Source organism: Mustela putorius, unplaced genomic scaffold, assembly GCF_011764305.1.
Source record: "Mustela putorius furo isolate JIRA1106 unplaced genomic scaffold, ASM1176430v1.1 tig00000145_pilon_pilon_pilon, whole genome shotgun sequence".
Taxonomy (NCBI): domain Eukaryota; kingdom Metazoa; phylum Chordata; class Mammalia; order Carnivora; family Mustelidae; genus Mustela; species Mustela putorius.
The window spans coordinates 32,106,348-32,128,121 of NW_025421294.1; the positions used below are offsets into that span (position 1 = coordinate 32,106,348).

Genomic DNA, 21,774 nt, shown 5'->3' on the forward strand with positions numbered 1-21,774 from the left:
TATTTAATTCCTTATACCGGTTTCATCATTTATTCAACATTTACTTGAGAATAATTAAAATTATGCCTGGTGGTATAATTATACACATAATTATAATATCCTCTATGTGCCATTTTCAGGTAGACAATTCCATGAAGATACTTTTCTTTGACTCTTGAGAATTCTGAATGCAACTATTATGGGCTAATTCTTAGATTCTCCCATTTTAGTAATAAAGCAAAATAGTAAAAACGTAATATATAACATGGAGTAGGGATTGAGTGGTGGTAATGAATATAGGCATGAGCAATGGAAATGTAAAGAACCATGTGGAATTTCTGTGGCATTAGGATTTTCAGAAATCACTTAGGCAACAGTTGCTGAATTCTCTGAAAACTGAAAGCCCTTTAGACTTACCCTGGTATCTGCTATAGGCACGCCAACCATCAGTGCCAGATTAAAAAGAGTTAACTTCACATGTAATAACAGAAGACAAAACCCCAGGTAGTTAAAATTGAATGATTATCTCAGTAGGTGGTCCATAAAAAAATTTAAAAATCAGAAATCTGTACAGAGTAATTTATGCAACAACTTACTTTTCTTTCTTTGGCTTAGTATTAATATCTCCTAAGACCATGATATCAGAGAAGTCTATCCGGAACTTGCTCAGCAAAGTAGCCATCCTAAAACAAAAATGAATAGCACTGAGAGACATGAAAGCTGTATGTAAGTATTTTTATTCTATTCGGGCTGAATCAGTACATCTGAAGAAGCAGGATTTATAGGAAAACGGAATCAGGTGCTAGGCAAAGTCCATCTGAATTAATTGACATGGTATGTTCAACTAAGTAGACATCTAAATCCCCTGAGTAGAGACTCCTCTTACATTCTTTTACTTTCTCTGAAATCGTCTTAGTATCCAATAATGAATGGGTAGAGCAAGACATTAATAATGAAATCTGAACTAGTTTTTAAATTTAGTTTTTGTTACGGGGAGTGAGAATAGACCTCCAGTTACAGAGCGAACAAACCACAAGGCTGGCAGGCATAGCCTGGGGAGCAGAGTTAAGGGTATTTACTAGTGCTGTACAGTGGACGGCAGCTGCTCCACCTGCGGGGAGCACAATGGGCCACACGGAGAAACTGAATCACCATGCTGTCCATCTGCAACTAATGGAATACCGCGCGCCAGCTCTAGTTCAATAAAGACTTTTTTAGACAAATTATACTGGTAAGTATATGGATTTCAGCAAAAACTAGTAAACACTTGTAAGTTTAATTATTTTTGGATTATTCTTCCATCCATGAGGAATGCATATCTCAAGGTCTAAACATGAGTTTCTTGGGGCCAAACTAAAACTATAACTGATGCCAAATGAAGTTCACAGAATTTCTGAGGTGGCGGGACTGGGACAGACATGAAAAAGGGGCTCCAATAAGTCTTTGAGCTTCCAGTAAAGAAATCCCTTTTCATTGGGGAACCTGGGTGGCTCGGTGGGTTAGGCCTCTGCCTTCAGCCCAGGTCATGGTCTCAGGGTCCTGGGATTGAGCCCCACATTGGGCTCCCTGCTCAGTGGGGAGCCTGCTTCCCCCTCTCTCTGCCTGCTTGTGATCTCCCTCTCTGTCAAATAAATAAAATCTTACAAAAAAAAAAAAAAAAGAAGAAATCCCTTTTCAGAGGCATAGCTGGCAGTGAAGCCTTGGTGACAACAGCAGAAAAATGGAAGGAAAACGAGTTAGCAAAACAGAAATCTATCTTTAATCACTTGAGGTTTCTAAATTAGGATATTAGAAAACAGACTGCCTACAGGTCTAGCTTTTAAATTATTTCTAGTATTTCTTGCATACTTCACTGTTTGAGATGAGTTTATACTTTGCTGAATTCTAGTATAAAATGACTATGTGTGTATGTGTCAGGGCCCACAAAACTCAAATCTAAGGCATGAAAATAAATATGAAATGAGCCCCAGAATGCAATGAATGGTACCAAGTATGTTGTTTTTCAGGAAGGAAGGGTAACAACTGATGGGGAGACAAGGATTAAAAAAAAAATGAGGGAAGGTGTTATGAAGAAAGTGATAGCAATGCATGACGTAGAGGATGGAGTATTTCCATAGAGAAGGGAGGGAAAGCTGAGAACTATTTCCAGCAGAGATTAGGAAAGAGTAGGAAGGAGTACATGTCTGAAATGGCATGCTTGTTTAGGGCTGGTGCAGAACTGTAAAATGAAGTGTAAGGCAGAGTTGGGGGAATAGGGCATGTAACAGAGATGAAATTGAAAGTTATTTGGGCAGAGGAATCATATGACCAGAGCTCTGGTCTCCAAATGTGAACACAGGAGCAATATGTACAATATATGCTGAAAAGGTCCAAGACAGGACATGGCGTACTTAGTGACGCACTGGAATCAGAGCTAGAATAGAATAGCGCAGCAGAAATAAGACAATGGGTGAAAATGGCATCCTACATTTCTGTTGTTTTCAAGTCTAAAAAATGTATCTCATATGTAAATATGTAATCCGGGGGACATCCCCTGATTTTGTTTTAGAAAGTTGCTTAACAGTCTTATGCTCCAAGTTTTTAATACTTTCTAAAATGTCAACATAGGAAAAAATAATAGGTATCAAGTAACACTAAGTACCTATAACTTAAACATGAAGACTGAATTAAAGGGAACATGGTTTTATTCATGTAACTAGAACTTTTAGTTTTAGTACAGAACAGGGCAACATGACTAGCATTTTCTGGATTGTCTCTGTTTTACCCTACCAAATGTATACTGTAATAATGAGATAGATATTGTAATAAGATAAATGCTCTTCAACTTAAATAGACTTACGCTCTCCGGTCATGGTCTATTCGATTTATTTTCCCACCAATGAATACTCTGATTTTACAGTCTTTCCACTTTTTCTTGGTAGTCAGAAGATAAGGTATCAATAAAGTCAAACCTAAATCATAAAAATATAAAAAATCATTTACTATATGCTAATGTCTCAATTAAGAGCTTTTAAGTCAATTTAATCTTTTAAAAAACATGTTTACACAACTTCATATTTAAAAAAAAATTTCTTTCCATCCTTCCTTAATAATTCAGTCAAAAAGCCATGAGGTAGGTCTTAACAAAGAGGAAAGCCCAATGGAATCCAGCCCATGTGAGGAAGGCAGTGAGGTGGGGAGAGTGGCCTGGCAGAGTAAGGCGATCAGTCACATATAGCAGGAGTGAGGGAATGAGAGAATTCACTGAAAATAATGGGAGCCAGGTTTCTTACTGAAATGAGAAATACAAGAAGGGGGAAGCTGGACTAAAGTCTGCAGCGTTGAAGTGGAATTGGTTTTCAATCTATACCTACACGTACAAACATGTGTGTTTCTGGGACCTATCCACTGAGAGGGCCAGGGAAAGCAGGGACACCCTAGTAGCAATAAGCATATTTAATGCCAAGATCATTGTTCCTAAATACTACTCTCCACTAAAAGCAGCTGGGCTCCTTGTGTAGATGGTCATTCAACGGTGGTGCAGGCAAAGTACTAAAGTGAGCCTAGAACATCTCGTTATATCAGAAAATAAAAAATGGCTGGGAAATGCCAAACGGACATACAAGTTGGCCTCCATTGGATCTTGTTGGCCAAATACGGGAACAATGTGAACACCAAAACAAATCACGAGAATGACAAATCATCTCCTACTGAATACAGTGGGAATCAATGAATCCTCAAGAAATAAGAAGGCTCCTTCCTTACAGTAAAATACCAACTAATAAATGAGGAAGAATTAATGGGATTGGAAAATCATCATGTGACAACCACAACCACACCACACCAACAGTAACAAGAACCAAAACTATCAACAGGTGCTAAAGATGGGGGGTGGTAAAAGTTGCAGTAACAGTGGCCTATTTACATAACCCCTAAATGCCTTCCAATCCCCTCATACATGAAACTACACAAAGGCAACAGTCACTTCTCATTCTAAAGATCCAGTGAAACCCATCTTACTGAGTGGTCACGTAAACCTCACCAATGATGAGGTAAATCCACATCATGTGCCCCCAATGAGATGTAGACAGAAGAGCAAGGCATCACTTCTGTGAGATTTCTACCAAAATGACACAACTTGAAACAATTATGATGAAAGATCAAATGGTACTTCAAATCTAGTGACATTCTAAAAAAAGTGAGTCACATTAAAAAAAAGTATATATATTAAGGTCACAAGCTCAGGGAAGAACCAGTCAACTTCCAAAGTGAATGACACTGAAGAGAAAACAATTAAGCCCGACACCTGATTCTGAAATCAATCCTATTGTTTTGGGGAATGCTGTCTATGAGCGAAGCATACATGCCATTTTGCTGTACTAAATTCCCACAACCTCAGTATACATAAAATTGCTAAAAAGCGTATCAACAACCTTACCTCCATCATCAAAAAGCCACCAGACATCAATAGTATTCTTTCCTTGTTTTTTCTGAAACTGTGTACTTGCTTCAAGAAGCTTTTGGTCAGCTACATTTAAGGGTACAGCAGGGCCTTTGGATTCTAAACGATTAACCAGAAAAATAAGATGTAAGGGAGATTAATATTCAAGTCCCTTTTGCTGAATTCCTACAGTTTCCTAACTTTTGTGTATTTAAATGTTTATAATGAAGACAGTTGTATATGGAGTCCATCATAAGCTTTCAGTTGTTTAAAATTTAAATGTACTTTAAAAAATGGTTACAGGTAAATGTATCTTTACAAGAGCTAAACTCATCCAAATTATCTTGCCTAATTTAAAATATTTTAAAGCACTGTGAAGGAAAGAGAATCATAAATACCAATCAAGAAAATTATAACTGACTGCTAGATTTTCGTTTTTGGGAAGCCATGTTAGGCTAACTGGACAAATTAAGTTTATGCCTATGCTGTGAACACACTTCTTTTATAATGTGGTTCCTCAATAATATAAAGATCAAAAACATTTCTTACACATAATGTTGTTATCAATAATATAAAAGACAGAAGGAAGTGGAAGACAAATGAATACAATCTAACGATTCTCACAGTGAAACCTCCAAGCCTAAGGAAGGACAACTTCATCTTGACCTAACTTGTCCCCTCGGTGTGTGATGCCCAAAGAAAAAGCCATGTAACGACACATCTTTCTTTGAAGCACAGAAAGATGGTAGGAACTCCTTGGAAGGGCACTGCTGGCTGTAGATCTCAGGAACAAAATACCAAGGGAGTTCCCATTTACATTCTCAGGAATTAAAAAATAATAATAAAAAAAATCAGCACTGACTCTATGAGCAAGCAAATGACTATTATGAGAGTCCTACACTAACTGTTTATGAGCAGGAATCCACAGGAGGAAACCTGCTCACGTCTGCAGGCTGTGTCCTTCACTTCTCATGCTGCCATGATGCACGCAAACGTGATGAATGATTTTGCATGATGACATAGTATGGCTGCCAAACCACACTGCTCCGTAACTCTCACCTCTATCTCCTTCTCATTAAAGTCATGCATGGGGACATGACTGTGTATCTCCCAAACGCAGCAGGGCTGTGAGAAATATTATAATTTTTGAAATGAAAAATATATTAGTATCAAAATTAAGGGCTTGGCTGGGTACAACTGATGGTAAAGAATGCAAGTGACACTGGCAAAGAGACCCATTTCAGTGTCTCTGCTTATCATCTGAACCATGCGGTTTAAATTAAAAAAACCAATATTGACATTCAGTGTCTGGGCATTTCAGAAATGCTATGATGATTTAAAATAATTTGTCTTTGATATAATACCTTTCCCTGGGATGATTTAACTTTTTTTTAGGTGAACTAAAGATTTTTTTCTAATCTGCATTCAATAAATAACTGTAACATCACCTTACCATGGAGATAAAACTCAGATAAAAAAAAAATAGCAGAGTTGGAGTTAAAGAGTTAACAGTATGAAAAGGGGATTAAAATAAAATGATGAAAAATGCCTGCCTTTTTTCAACAGTGGTTGAGTTGGAGTCTTGCCATCCTCTTCCTCATCTAGATTATGTTCAAAAAACACAAAATATAAGTTAATTGCCTTTATATTAGTAAAATAATGAAAATGTAAATAGAGCACATTTATAAACAAAGCACAGTATGTAGAGACAGTCTGTGAAAAATAATCAAGACTGAAGATAGATATTTTCTGCACTGAGGGTTGAGGATTTTTAAAAGTAAACATTTTTAGAACCCCTCCAAGAGGGCCACTAATACTCACACCTAAATTTTATTCCTGTAGAACTGATAAAAACTTCAGCAGGATTTTTAAACTTTTAAACTTTCATACTTGAAATCGACTGAAAAGATTCTGAACTATGGCTTACAGAATAGAAATATGACATTAAAAACTGATATTGCAGATAATACATAACTTTTAATCAGTGCCACTGCATCACTGTGCAAATGACTGAAAAGTAATTTTAGAAATATATAATGGATATTTGGAATTTACAAAAATTAATCACTTGAAATAATAAGGAATTTGATCAGAGACAGTCTTTGGTTTATATAAAATACCAGGTTATACAGATATATATATATATTTAAAATATATATAAGCATATCTACATGTTTATACATGTACATATATATGTACTGTTTATACATGTACATGTACATATATATGTACTGGTCCATCTCTATTTCAATATGTGTAAGTATTTTCTTGGAGTTAACAGTTTTCCTAACCTCAGTTTTTATTCTTCATAGAAGCTTCTTTTAGTTGTTCAAGGAATAGAGAACTCCCAACTTGCACAGGAAAGAGTTCACTGCTCTTGAGTTAGGGGCTCCCAGGATTCCACTATTATTACCTTTGACTCTTTTACTGGCTTTGTGAGCTTGAACTAGTTAACTCCTCACCTTCCTCGTTAGTAAGAAGGGTGAAGGATACCTACCTCTTCAGATTGTTACGTTGCAAGCATGAAAGCACTCATCTCAGTGTCTAGCACAAAGTAAGTACTCTGTGTGCCCCAATAACTAAGACAGACATACCAAACATCTAGGATTATATTATAATTACACAAGAATGTTTTTTAATATTCTGAAGACTTTTCAAATTATATAAACTTTTCTACAATTTCTATACTAATTTTGAAAAGAACTGGCTAGAGAGGAAATAAACACAAAATAAATGAATGCTATTTTTGAACTCTGATTTCTTATGCCTGTGATAGAACAAGAAACATTTCAATGTTTACATTTGATTTTATAGCATTAAATATTATTGTTCTTATAAAGTAGGTATTTGATACTATCTGCTTTTGAGGATAATAAAAGTATATGGGCACACTGTGTATTCATTGTAAAGAGGTCAAAAAATGTCAAGGAAATCCTGACACTTAAAAATGACTTACACTAAGGTAATTAAAGGTATTATAGGTTTTTACACTTTTATAATAAAAAGGGAGTAGTTCCCCACTCTGTAAAAATAATGACTTCACAGGACTGTGACACACACACAGTCATGAGCTAACGTATGGATAATGCCCACTGCAATGTGGGAGGCACAGAGCGGATGCCTGATGATTACTAATTACTTCTTCCTTTCCTATCATAGTTTTACCTATCCATTCCTAACAGATTCTCTAAAGAAAGGGTCTATTTTAGGAAAAAGAAAATGGCAGTAAAATTAAAAAGTAGGAGGAAATGAAAGCATGTATACCATAAACTAAAAATAAATGCAGGAACATAAGAACAGTTATCAAATCTTTTATAGTTTTGCGATGAAACAGGAAAAAATTATAATTGATAAAGCAAAGAACTTAAAGGGGAAATGGGTGTTAACTAAAGCCTCAACTATCATTACTCTAAGCATACAAGGTGAGAAAGGAAAGAAATAAAAAGCAACAGTATAATTTGGAAAAGATTAATTTCAAAGAGACAGAATTTGTCCAAGGTAATCAATTTCAGAAAAAGAATGGTACTTCTTTGATAGGAATCAAAAAAGTATGATATGGTTTGATGATTTACAGTGCAGATTTTTCTTGTGGCATGCCAGTTGGGGCTAGGACAGATGGAGATACTGGCCTGATCAGAGGTAGGAGAGTGAGGGTGGGAGAGTAAGATTTGGAAGTCATCCCTCTTTCCGTCTGATAAACATGACATCGATAGATATATGGATGAAATTATCTGAAAGCCTCATGAGACTTAGAAACCTGTGTGTGGCTTAAAACCAGGGGTAATATGTCTGCGATTATGGCCTAATAGTTCAGTAACCAAATACCAACACCTCGTTCCTTCAGAGAAACTAAAATGAGGAACAGAACTACATTTGATTTTTTATTACATGGTTTTACTTCAACAACTCCAGGTTCAGTAGATGTTAAAAATCTGAATTTCTTAGTACATAAATAAAATCCCTGGTATTTCAACACCTGGGTTGAACACAGAAAAATTAGGTAGATTATTTTTATCAATTTTAATCCTTTCAGCGTTATCTTATGCTCTACTCTCAGATTACATTTCCTTCCAAGTTCAGATTTAACCCATGCTTCAAGCTAAACTGTTCAAAGTATAAATAAAAACATGCAAGAACATAGGAGTGTGTAATTAATGGGCATGTTTTCTGTTCTGCAATATACTTTAATAACTGAAAAACAGCTAGTCATTTTGTAGTCATCCATTTTACCTTATCAACTAGAAATGAGCAGTACTAATTACAGAAGAGGTTACTTAATAAGACATGTTATATGATAAAACCAATTTCTCCCAAAATTAAACATTATCCCAGATAACATCTTTTGTCTGAATAAAAATTACCTTTGTGTGTAACAGCTTTCTCATCAGATGGTTTTGAAGTATCTAAATCCGATTTTTTACTGTACTCCATACTTAGTACTACATCCTTAACACCAGGAGATTTCTCTTGTGAGGACAGTAATTCTTCTATGGACATGAAAGTAATCAAAATGTTATCTAAATCTTATTTTAAAGACTAATGAAAGCAACATGGCATAGTATTAATTAAATGACAATTCATAGCAAAGTTTATTATGAAATCATAAGTTTACAATAAATAAATATTTCTTACGTGAACATATGTGATCATCTCTTTTGAAAGGACTATTCACTCAAACATTCTGAGCCATAGTTAAGCATCAGACATTTGAATCAGGTGCTGGGGAATTCATAATGAGTGAGATTCAAGGAAATTAAGAATGTGGTAGACAAAAGAATGATGTATAAAATATGAACGAACTCTCAAAGTCATTTACACATGTAAAAACTACAAAATGTGACAAATATTCACATACCTGTAAGATGACAGAAAACACTGAAAAATTACACTCCAGACTAGAAAGCTGAAGCCAGAGGATAAGCTCATGGCAAAAGTACCATTTCTTCATTTTTATTTAATTTTTATTTTTTTTAAAAGATTTTATTTATTTGAGAGAGATAAAGAGCGCACAAGTAGGGGGAGGGGCAAAAGGGGGGGAACCCGACATGGGACTCCCATCCCAGAACCCCGAGATCATGACTTGAGCTGAAGGCAGGTGCTTAACCAACTGAGCCACCCAGGAGCCCCCATTTCTTCATTTTTAAAGCACTTTGGCAAGGAGTTGGTAAACAGTTAACTTCCACCATGAAAACATGCATCACAAAGACAAAAATACATGAAAATGGAACATCCACACATAATCTTCGTCACTGATTTGTGTATATCATGAGAATGATCAAGAGAAACGACATTATCGGAGGTACCAACACTATGCTAAGAACTTTACAAGCTATGTCTTTACAACAACCCTTATGAAGTAAGTACTATTTGGGGTTTTTTTTTTTTTTTTTTAAGTTTTATTTAAGTAATCTCTATACCCACTGTGGGGCTTGAACTCATGACCACAAGATCAAGAGTTGCATGCTCTTCTGACTGAGCCAGCCAGGTGCCCCAGTGAACATGTCTGAAGAGATGAGGAAAGAGAGGCTTGGAAGTCGACAGATAGGCCCAGACTGCACAATTACTGTACTAAGAGAAAAAGGTGGGATTTTCAAAGGAGATCCGACTCCAAAGCCTCTGCTCGTAATCCTGTACCGAACCAAATTCCTGTCTCCGAATCCTGATAAGGAGTAACAAGACCTTCAAAATAATTTTCATAATAATTATAAACACTGAAAATATTTTCTTAAAGTTCCGGTCACATTCAAATCTCAGTAAATTACAGAGCTATAAATATAATTTATTAGTCAAGCTGTGATACTTCTGAGAGTGAAAGGGAACACTACTAATTCTGCAGTGTTAACAAGTACCCTAAACCTCAATCACTCGTAGTGCAAGAGAGAACTGAAATTGTGTTTTGCAAGGCCTACTCCAGAGGAAGAAAATGCATTTTCAGCAAGCCATACTTTTGTGTTACTGGATAAAGACTTCAAAGCGTTCCTTTCAAAACTGCACAATACCCTTGAAATGGTGGGAGGAGGGGGAGGATTACAACTGTTTAAATACATAAACAGATGACAAAAGTTCATGATGTGCCTCTCAGCTATTTAGGCTTAGTTATTTTTGATGATTTCGTTAATTAATTGATAAGGGCAAAATATTAGGTATGCAATTTTCTTCAGCTTATTCATTCAAGTACTAGAAAACCATTAGAGGGTATGGAATTTTCCACAGTTTTTATTAAGGTGGGCAAAAGTAACCAGTACACCTTAATTAGATTTTAAGCTTCATCTAAAAACTTTTTTTTTTTTTTTTTTTTTTTTTGCAAATGCTTTAAAAATTACATACTTGGAGAAGAGATTAGTGTCACGGATTAATGATGGGGAAAAGACAAAGTCTTTGGGGGCTTAAAGGGGTAGTACAGGGAGATTTTTGTGGAGATGGAACAGTTAACATATCTTGAATCTGGTGTTTATATGAATCAGGCACATGTGTTACATGGCAGAGAACTACACATGTGTTCATGAACACATGCACACACAAGTTTAAGTAAAACCTATGAAATCTGAATAAGGTAGGTAAACTGTCCCAATGTCAATTTCCTGGTTACGACATATAACAACAGACATACAAGATGTTACTATTGGGAGAAACGGATGAAGGGTACTTAGGACCTGTCTACTATATCTTTTTTAACTTCTTAAGATCTGTAATTATTTCAAAATGAAAAAGTTTAAAAAATGATTCATAATTCGTAGGGTCTTATGTCAAGACAGAGTAAATGTTATCACCGAGTTTAGTTTTTCATTATTACTATAACTCTGTAAAAAGGCATGGCCTTCAAGAACGTGAAAATGTCTGATGATTTAGCAGTCATTATTTTTTCCTCTATTTTATTTATTACATATTTTTACAAATTTGGCCCATCTTAAACCATAACTAACTCTTGTTTCTCTTAAGCTTTTTAGATGGTTATGACTGAATTTTATTCTCTCTGTTAATAACCACCAGCCATCATCCATGTTGGTACAAACTGTTGCAGCCAAATAGATCTGATCTCCACATGCCATACAGTAAGTACATGACTGAACTGACAGCGAATGTTGAAGTTACTGAAGAGTATGTGAGAATGCCATCATTTTCTAACAAAGTCACTTCCGTTTTTAAAATGAAAAACTTATTCAAGCAAGATTTACCTTGTCCTTGTAGATGAGATATATCCAGACCCTCTTTTAGGCGGATAACCACTACTCCATATTGTATGTCAAAGGCGTCACTGTAAGAGGGGGAAAAATCAAAATCACAAACATTTTTGTGTCCTCCTCTATAAAATGAAGGCAGTAAGAGATTTTTCTTTCAGCTTTAAATGTCTGATTTTTAAAATACACTTTTAAAAATACAATGAGGCCCATATGATGATGCTTTCAAATCCTATACCATTTCCTTTTCTTTTTTCTGTAATTCTTTTAAAAACCACTTAAGTATAGATCTTTATAATACTGATTCTCTACCTACACCAGGCATTTAAGAGCAGTGCCTGTGCTAATATCATATCCTATCAGAAACAAATTAAAATTATAGAAAAATAACATCAGTATTCCCACCATACTTTATTTAGGCTTATACCCTGAAAGTCAAGATAAATACATAAAGACAAAAGAAAATCTACTGAAAATGTGAACAGGCTGGAGAGTATAAAGGGATCACTTCTGAAAGGAGTCAGTGTATTTTTTTTAACTTTGAGCCAGTGTATTTTAAAACAATTCTTACATTTTTACAAAAATGGTTTAATGAGTAGTCTAAAGATTTCATATGCATTTGCAGGCATATATTCATATGTCCTTTCAAGTTTTTAAACACAAAAGGGAGCATCCTATAACACACACAAAATATGTTAAAACCTCGAAGACAATTCTAAAAACACACTTCAATGCTGGAAACTGTTGAGATGATAGATCACGCAGATCCAATTCTTCTCAAATCTACTGCAAGAATACAAATTTCTAAACCTAGCTTGTTGCCCAGAGTGTAACAGGCTCGATTAACTTTTATTTTTCATTTTTATTTTTACCTTTGGAAGCAATAAATATTCACTATATGCAAAAAAGTGATATATAATCTATAGTTACATATAACAAAAAGAAAAGGCTAAAAGCTTAAAAAAACCAAATTTTGGTTCATACTGACACACACAAAAACATGTATCACTGTAACAGGTCTTTTATTGGTGTTTTGTTTTTTTAAAATAATGGAGAGACAATTTTGGCCTCATTCCTCTAATGAATTAACTAAGGTCTAAAGAGATTCATCAGAAAAAGAAATTAATGGACATATTAACCTACCTCTGTTGTATATTGAAAGAAGTAACACTAGAGAAGAGTAACGTAAGTATTTAAAAAATAGTTAATAAATCCCAAGTGAATTAAAATCAATTTGATTAAAAAAAAATCCAGAGAATATAAATTCCTGAGCTTACTTTGGATTAAAATAGCTAAATGTTTTTGTTGTCAACCACAGGGATTTCTATAAGCTACATAATTTCTCTAAGCTATAAAAACTGATCTGGAGTTTCAGACCCTCCATGCTGTCACTAGGCACAGTAAATAAACGTCAACTGCTCTAAGTATTTTTAAACGACTAAACTGAAGTGCCATAAGATAAAAGGATATGCAATATCATTGCTTTAAAACTGCCATCAGTCGCCAAGGCCCTGGAAAACCAGAGAGTGTTATTTTCCTATCTTTTAATTGCTGCCTGCTGTACAATACTCAGAGTAATATTTGACTCACAAACATTCACTTCAGTTCCTGGAGTCAGAAAGATCCTTTTCTTTCAGTGTTCCCATATGAGCTACTACAACTAACAGTGTAAAAATTATTTATAGAAATTGCACTTTTTCTATTTTCTGTAACAATTACTCCATCTTCCTGGTCTTTCATCTTGAGAAAGAAAAAGTACAGCCCATGGAGGATGGCCCACATGATTTAACCTTTCTTTTACACCCTCCTTCCTTTCCAAATTCCCATATATACAGAAATATACAGGGCAGAATTAGAAAGTAGGATGAAATGAGGCTTACAAAAATGTAATAACCCCAAAGCTAAAGAACAGTCACTGCACTTGAAGATCCAGCAGGGCTTTAATTTTACTAAGAGCACTTAAGAATTATTTGGGTAAAGTACTTATTCATTGTATACTTTACTAATCAATATAAAGAGGTGTTTTAAATCTCTTTATAGGATTATGGGTGATCCTTCAAAGTTATTTCAAGGTAGCTATGAAAACAAAACTGTTGGGGCGCCAGGGTGGCTCAGTCAGTTAAGCAGCTGTCTTCTGCTCAGGTCGTGATCCCAGGGTCCTGGGACTGAGGCCCACCTTAGGCTCCCTGTGGAGCCTGCTTCTCTCAGTGGATAACCTGCTTCTCCCTCTCGCTCTGCCTGCTGCTCTACCTACTTGTGCTCTTTCTCTCAGTCAAATAAATAAATAAAGTCTTTAATACAAAAAAAAAGAAAAAAAAAGAAAAGAAAAGAAAACAAAACAAAACTGTCTTATATGCTACAGGTAAATAAGAATTGGTTCCAATGGGAGTTCCAGTAAGGGAAATAACTCCGGTGAGTTAAGGGTAATCAGATCAAACTTCAGAGAAATAAGATTTGAATCTGGTCATAAGACCTACTTTGCCAAATACAATATTTTTTAAAAAGGACAATTGTTTGTACATAAAGGGAATACTTTATAAGAACAAATGAACAGCTCTATTTTACCAACAGCTGTAATAAGAAAACACTATTCTTCTATCAAGAATGGTGGTGTGGGGCACCTGGCTGGCTCAGTGGGTAAGAGCATGTGACTCCTGATCTTGGGGTTGTAAGTTCAAGCCCCACATTCGGTTGAAATTACCTTAAAAAAGAATGGTGGTATAATAGACTCCTAACCATTGAAAACAGTTGCCAGAGCACAGTCGCTAGGGGGATGGAATAAAGAGGTGATGGGGATTCAGGAAGACACTTATCATGATGAGCACTGAGTGACGTAGAGAATTGTTGAAGCACTATATGGTACATCTGAAACTAATATGTTAAAACTGGTATGTTAACTATATTAGAATTAAAATAAAACATTTTTAAAAAAATGGTGGGGTGAAAAGTCCCCTTTATTCTTTAAAAAGCAGTTTGAGAGGGATAAAGAGACCCGTTAAGCAAATTCCAGAATACTAGGAAAGGAAGTATTTCAAAATTAAGAAGAAAATCTGGCAAAAATAAAAAGAAATCTTATTCTTTTTATTAAATAACTCTGTTCCAAAAGCATTTGCGGTAGATTAAGCAGATGCATTCATAAAAAATCAATTGAGACATAAACAGACTAAAATCAGTAAGAAAAAAAAGACAAAATAAAAACAACAACAACAAAAAGAATGCATTAAACAATCCCTACAAAGGCAGCTGAAGTCATGTTAACCACAACTAGGATCACTGATAAATATCCTTCATTTGAAATACCACTAACAAGTGAATAGCAGACCCAAAATTTACACTCAAGAGTAGAAAAGCAACTCATGTAAGTACACTAAAAAAAGAGAAAAGAAATATAAATGAGCTAATGCATTAATCAATTAACTGTAAAACCAGTTTCCAAGGACAGCAAACTAAAACTTCTGAGGGTGATATCAATGATGATATGCCTTTCTCAGCTCCAGATATTATAATGATGTAACAGAAGGTGACGGATCTGACAACACTGGGAAATCTGCTCAGCAGTAGCTACAAGGACTAGAAAAAGCTTCCTAACTTAAAGGGGAAGCCAGAGTATGTACATGTGTGTTCATTTGTATATGTGTGTGAATGTTTGAATGTATGAAGTGACATAGAAACCTCAATAAAAAATTTTTGTTAATAGCTCATCAACTGAAAACCTGATAACCTCATCAGATTGTTTTTCATTCTTATGCTTCTACTAGAAGGGACTATATGAGAAACCTTTGCAAACAAGGCTTCAAAAACCAGCAAGTTTTCACTTTCTGAGTCAAGTTACTGAGTTGAAAGGATACTTACTGAAATATGTTTATGTACATATCCACATCTCGCATATCTGCTTGCAACCAGTCTTTCTTAAATCCAAGGACAAGTGTATTGGGCTTCATACGCCCAAGACCAGCAGCCTAAAGTACAGGAAAAAATATAACTTTAAAGATATACTATTCAGCAAAATATTTTTTAAAGGATCTAATCCTCCAAATGGATAGACTATAAACATTTTTAAGCTGTGCACCCTTATCAGCAAAAACTCTTGAGTATCTAATTCACGCATGTTTAATAAACTATATATATTACATTATCACATATTATGATGAAACATATGCAAAAATTGAAGATAAATGCTTTAAAAATTCTAAATGGACATTTTCATACTCCCATGATTTGCCATAATTTCTCTATTTTTAGTAAGAAAAAGATAGCAGTATATCTAATCTTTCATAAAAATCATAATGATGGTGTTATCCTTGGGTTTTTGCTAGCCATTAACATCCAGAAGCAAAAGTCCAAATGGAAGGCAAGCATTATTCGTTGCAGTTCTGAATTCCACCACTAAATTTTGACTTCTTTTGATCAATCATGCACAAGTTTCTCCTAAGAAGTGGCTAACTTTCTTCCTCAAATGTTCCATCAAATTATTTTTTGTGTAACTTCATCAAGAGCTGCAAGTCAATATGCTTAACATACCCCAAATCCCATGAATCTCTTCTTTTGAAAGATAGTAAAACACAGATTTTTGAACCCCACTATATATTTGCAAAGTTTTCTCAGAGCCCCAAATAAAAATTTTCTCACCATAAAAGAAGTAATTACTCATTTCTTGCCTCCCTCCAGGTCCTGGTAACATTTAATATACTTCTGTCACTTGAATTTGCTTGTCCTCAATGTCTGCCCCTTGTGACTGGTTTATTTTATTTAGAATCATGTCTTTCAGGTTCATCCTCATTACACCATCTATCAGAACTAGGGGCTGAATGATATTCCACTGTTTGTGAGTACCACATTTTGTTTATCCATTTATCTGTTGTTGATGGAGGCTCACCTTTTGACTATTGTGAGAAATGCTATCAACACTGACATACAAAGATAAAAACCTGTTTGGCCCCTTGCTCCAATTTCTTCACATGTATGTCAAGGAGTAGAACTGCTGGCCATATGCAGATTCCATGCTATGCCAAGGAACCACTGAACTGTTTCCCACAGCACCTAAAGCATGCTATGAGCCCACCAGCAATGCATGGATTTCAATTTCTCCACATGCTCAGCAACACTTGACATTTCTTGTTTTTGGTGGGGGGGGGGGTTGGCAGAGAGGGGTTGTTTTAAATTATAGCTATCCCAGGAGTATAAAGTTATCTCATTGTGATTTTGATAAGCATTTCCCTATGACTAAGGATACTGAGCATCTCTGCATGCATTTATTAGCTACCTTTAGATCTTTCTTGGAGAAACGTTTACTCAAATCCTTAGTCAATTTTTAACTGGGTTGTTGGTCTTTTTCTTCCTGTTTTAGGAATTCATATGTTCTGGATATTAAACTTCACCAGATGCATGACTTACAAGTATGTTCTTCCATTCTGTAGGTTGTCTTTCACTTTCTTGATGTCCTTTGATGAACGTAAGTTTTTAATTTTGATGATGTCCAATTTATCTACTTTATTCTTTTGTTGCTCATGCTTCTGGTGTCATATCTAAGAATATACTGCCAAATCCAAGGTCCTGAAAATTTATCTCTATATTTTTTTCTAAGAGTTTTATGGTTTTAGCTTCTATATCGCTGATCTATTTTGAGTCAATTTTGGTGCATGATGTGAAGTCACATTTATTTATTTTTTATTTTTTAAAGTAATTCTACTGTCAATGTGAGGCTCAAATAGAAATCAAGTGTCACATGTTCTACTTGGTGAGTCAGCTAGACATCCCCACACTCAAATTTTTAAACAGGACATACTTAAATCATGTTTTGCAACAATTAAATTAACTCAAATATATATTAAGTGCCTACCAAGGCCCACTCATGGTCCTAAGGATTTGGGATAATTAGAAATATTTCTAACCATTTAAAACTTCAATTCATTCTCAAAACATTCTCTCCATGCACAAGTTTCTTTCAAAAAATAAGATTTTTTTCCCCCACTCAGTATTAAAAACCACTCTTTGCCTTCAAAGGACAGATAAAAAATAACCATTATTGTTTTTTACAACTATCTGTTAGGTACCAAGATAGCCACTAACCCACACAGTTTTGTTTTTGTTTGTTTGTCTGGTAAAAGTAAAGCAAGAAACATCTTTGAGTTTTAGCACTTTTTAAAGAACTAAGCCACAAGATATCCAGTAACTTCTTGATGGCACAAAATGTTGTCCCTGTAATCCTCTTTTTATTTTCTTTTTCATCACAAACTTTTGTCACAATATTATAATTAAAATGTTTTATTTTTATAAAATTAATAGTAACATCCCACAGCACTCTGTGCCCGTTTCAACTTCATTATTTCAATAACTTTTCCCTGAATGACTGAGCAAAGAAATTTCAAATGTATCACTCATCCTTAAATTCTCTGTAAATTCTAATCCAAGTAGCTATTCACTCACAAGTAATGTTTTGTTTCCATAAAACATCATGTGTTTTAAAGAATCATTTATTCCTGAAAATATGTCTTCTCTAGAACAGATTTAATGGTTCATAAAAAATCAGGTTTTTATGGAATTCCACAATTGAAACCAATCAGGCAGAATGCAGTCCTCTGAAGCTCATCTCTAGTTTCAAACATTCCTGTAATTTGTTCCTCTGACTCTTTAGCAATGTTTTCTGTTCGTCTTCCCCCAGAATTTGCTGATGAGAAATGTATTCATTATATTTTTCTGGGCAGTATCATAACCGTTCTTACTGCAGCAGAAAGACCACTTAACGTCCACAATGGTACATGGCTTTTATTTTTGCATTTCACTATTAAGTAAAAACATTTCCAAACATTATGCAGTTAAGTACTGCTGTGAGATTTGTATCACTTTAAAAATCAGTGAGAAGGAAAACCTGTAGACTTGTGGCTCCTTGTCCTGGATGGTTAAAATGTTCAGCTAATAGTGATGGCTTTAAATTATCATTAGCAATTATCCCATGGCTCTGTAGATTTAGGATGTTGCTATAGGATCTGGACATAATTTATATTTCAAATATTCTTATTGGAATGTGAAATTATTTTGGTCTACTTATTTTAGAATAATTTAAAAGAAATGACCATTTACCTTAAAATCTGGCTAATGAAGGGGAAAGGTGCCAGAAACACTCCGTATATATTACAGAGTATACTTCTAGGCTATTTTTGTCCTGGAAAAAGTTAGAGTTATGTCTATAATGAGACTCTGAATGAGATCCACTGATTTAAAGGGCCATCATAATCTGTGACCTGAATTTTCAGTAAGAACTATTAGATTTTCATCTTTGCAATGAAGGTTTAAAACTGGATTGACAGGTTAGTGGCTCCAGCCATTAAAAACAGAAAAGAAGGGGTGCCTAGGTGGCTCAGTCCTTAAGCAGCTGCCTTTGGTTCAGGTCATGGTCCCAGGGTCCGGGGATGGAGCCTCCCATTGGGATCCCTGCTTGAAGGGAAGCCTGCTTCTCCCTCTCTCACTCTCCCTGCTTGTGTTCCCTCTCTCAGGTGTCTCTCTCTGTCAAATAAATAAATAAAATCTTAAAAAAAAACAAAAACAAAAGAAATGAAATGAAAAATCCAAATGTATAAACAAGTCAGCAGTCCTGATGTGTCACTGCCAAAGGACTCCTTAAGCAAGCTACAGGTAGAATGCCTCTTTTTAAAAAACTGAATCTCAACTTTTACTGTGAAAGTTGGATGTTTAAATGCCAATTTAAAGATAACTAAAATGCTTATCATCAGTAACTAGATAAATGAGGGACAGAGAAATGAAAAGTCAGAAAGGTGTAGGAAAGCCTAAGAAAACCATCTAAAAACAGCATTTCTTGGACTATAACATAAATCACTGAAGAAACAAATCAACATACAAAAAAACTATTTTGACAAAGATTATAAATCTCTAACAGATATATAGGCATTTGCCATTTGATGTAACACCTTTCCAGAAGGTACAAAGTAAAGAGAAATACTGCCAGTGGCAATTTATACCAAGATGTCAGTGATTAATTCTCCCATGTGTAAATTTATTTTGCACAGATAGCTCTGCCACCAGAATAAAGTCAACCTCTTGGACATCTAGGTCAAGTGCTGGTATATGCCAGGCTTATAGGATAGCCTCAAAATACCACTCTTCTATGCATCCCACCTTTGTTCCACACTGCTGAAATGCTCAAGACCCACTGCGGTGAACATGTTAGGGGACGTCTGATGGGGATAATGCACCTTCACTCTCATCAACAGTGTCATTTTTATTATAGGAACCTTTACAGGCAGATGTCATCAAAATGCAGGACGTGGACTGCACAGCAGCACCTGTCCAGTCACAGAATGGCAGCCTCTCAGGACTCACTGCAGACCTGCTAAGCCACAGCCCAACAGGTTGTTCTCAAAAGTCCACCACGTGATTCCGATGCAAGCTCAAGCTTAGGAGCGCTGCTCTAAGAAAGCATTTTCCCTCATTTCCTATATAATATTGACTAAATACATAGGAAATGCTATAGAAATATTCTATACATTGTAGAAAACAAACAGGATTTACCCAGTGGAAACAACCTTATGTCCAGAGATAGGAATTTGCTTAAATAATAAAAATTTCGCATAGAAAAGTGAATAGGGGTACCTGGGTGGCTCAGTGGGTTAAGCCTCTGCCTTCATCTCAGGTCACGATCTCAGGGTCCTGGGATGGAGCCCGCATCGGGCTCTCTGCTTGGCAGAGAGCCTGCTTCCTACCCCCCCAACCTGCCTCTGCCTACTTGTGATCACTCTCTGTCAAATAAATAAATAAAATCTTTTAAAAATCTTAAAAAAAAAGTGAACAAATAATCATGTACCCACTACCTAAAGAAAATAAACTTCAAACAGCCTATGTTTCCTTCTCGTGCCCGCTTTGTATTTTTACTATGTATTTTATTATTTAGGCAGACACACCTACACATTTTTAATTTATATAAAATTTAAAATTTTATAGTACCCCCATATTGTTCCTATATTTTAGCTTGCTATTCTCCTTAATGCTCTTTGTTTTTAAAGTTTCTCCCTATTGCTATATAGAACTCCACTGCATGATTATACCAGGATCTTTAAAACCATGACTGATGGTTGTTTGAATTTATGCCCAGCTCTTTGTCACTACCACACATAAAGCTGCTCTGCAGTTTCAGATAATCTTTACACATGTAAGTTTCCCTAAGGTACACATGTAAGAACGGGATGTCCTAGGATGCCCACAGTTTCAAATTTGCAGGACACTGCCAGGTTGCTGCCCCAAACGGTTGTCCCATCTGTGTTATTATAGCAGTGCCAAGATTTCCAAGTGCTCTAACTGCTCCTAACACTTTCAAGTGGCAGACCAAACTCTAGTCAGTCTAATGGAGTAAACATGTATTGTATTATATTAATACATCATATACATTCTAATAATGTAATTACGTGTACATTAATTACTTCAATTAATACAATGTATTGTTTTAATATATCCATTGCCATTTATGTATCCTCTTCTTTTATTTTTGCTCCTATATTTCCCTCCTCCTGATTTACACGATTTCTTTACATATTCTGGGCCATATTCTTTTCCTAGTAACATGTTGTCTCTCTGGTCTGTGGTTTCCTATTTTTGTTTTCATGGGTTTGTTTTTTTTTTTTTTAGAAGCACAAAGTTCTAAATTTTAACTAAAGAATACTTATCTCTTCTTCATAGTTCAACTTTCTCTGTCTCATTTAAAAAAATTCTTCCCTACTCCAAGTCACAGAAGTATTCTGTATTTTCTTCTAGTAGTTTAAAAATTTGCCTTTCATATTTGAGTCCTTAATCCATCTAGAAATAGTTTTTATATAGTCTTTATAATGATCTGCTACATCACTTTTTTACAGGGATAATTCATTATCCCAGACCATCCTGGATTTAATGCTACCTCAATCATGTATTAAATATCCTATACAAGTGGTTTTATTTTTCCTGTTTTATTCCATTAATTAAATTATCACTACTTCAATACCACTATGTCTTAAGTGGTATTGTAAGTGGTGTCTGTAGTTTACAATAAGGCTTTCTATCTGCCACAGAAAGCCCACTTCCACCCTTATTATTCTTGAGGATCACCTCAGATATTCTTACCCCTGTACTTGTCAAGTGTGAGAAATGTGAAACATTCAAAAAGAAGGGGCAGGCGCGCACATACACACAAAAACAAAACAAAACAGAAGGAGC

The 21,774-nt window shown here is 35.2% G+C and overlaps 1 protein-coding gene and 1 long non-coding RNA gene across 3 annotated transcripts in view; one reads left to right on the forward strand and one right to left on the reverse strand.

Moving 5' to 3' along the window:
- SLC12A2 (solute carrier family 12 member 2) overlaps positions 1-21,774 on the reverse strand; it is a 104,294-nt gene that overhangs the window by 6,008 nt on the left and 76,512 nt on the right. The window contains exons 18-24 of one of the 2 annotated variants that reach the window (NM_001310166.1): positions 15,430-15,536; positions 11,575-11,654; positions 8,761-8,886; positions 5,953-6,000; positions 4,397-4,519; positions 2,819-2,930; positions 576-662 (exon numbers count right to left, since the gene is read on the reverse strand). In NM_001310166.1, coding sequence (NP_001297095.1) covers positions 576-662; positions 2,819-2,930; positions 4,397-4,519; positions 5,953-6,000; positions 8,761-8,886; positions 11,575-11,654; positions 15,430-15,536 — 683 coding nt within the window. The remainder of the gene's footprint in view (positions 1-575; positions 663-2,818; positions 2,931-4,396; positions 4,520-5,952; positions 6,001-8,760; positions 8,887-11,574; positions 11,655-15,429; positions 15,537-21,774) is intronic. The other variant, XM_045075224.1, reaches the window with a different exon arrangement.
- On the forward strand, positions 599-20,172 carry LOC106005630. Its single transcript, XR_001179138.2, has 5 exons — positions 599-705; positions 11,339-11,451; positions 16,346-16,402; positions 16,925-17,029; positions 19,823-20,172. It is a non-coding gene; the product is annotated as an uncharacterized LOC106005630 (long non-coding RNA).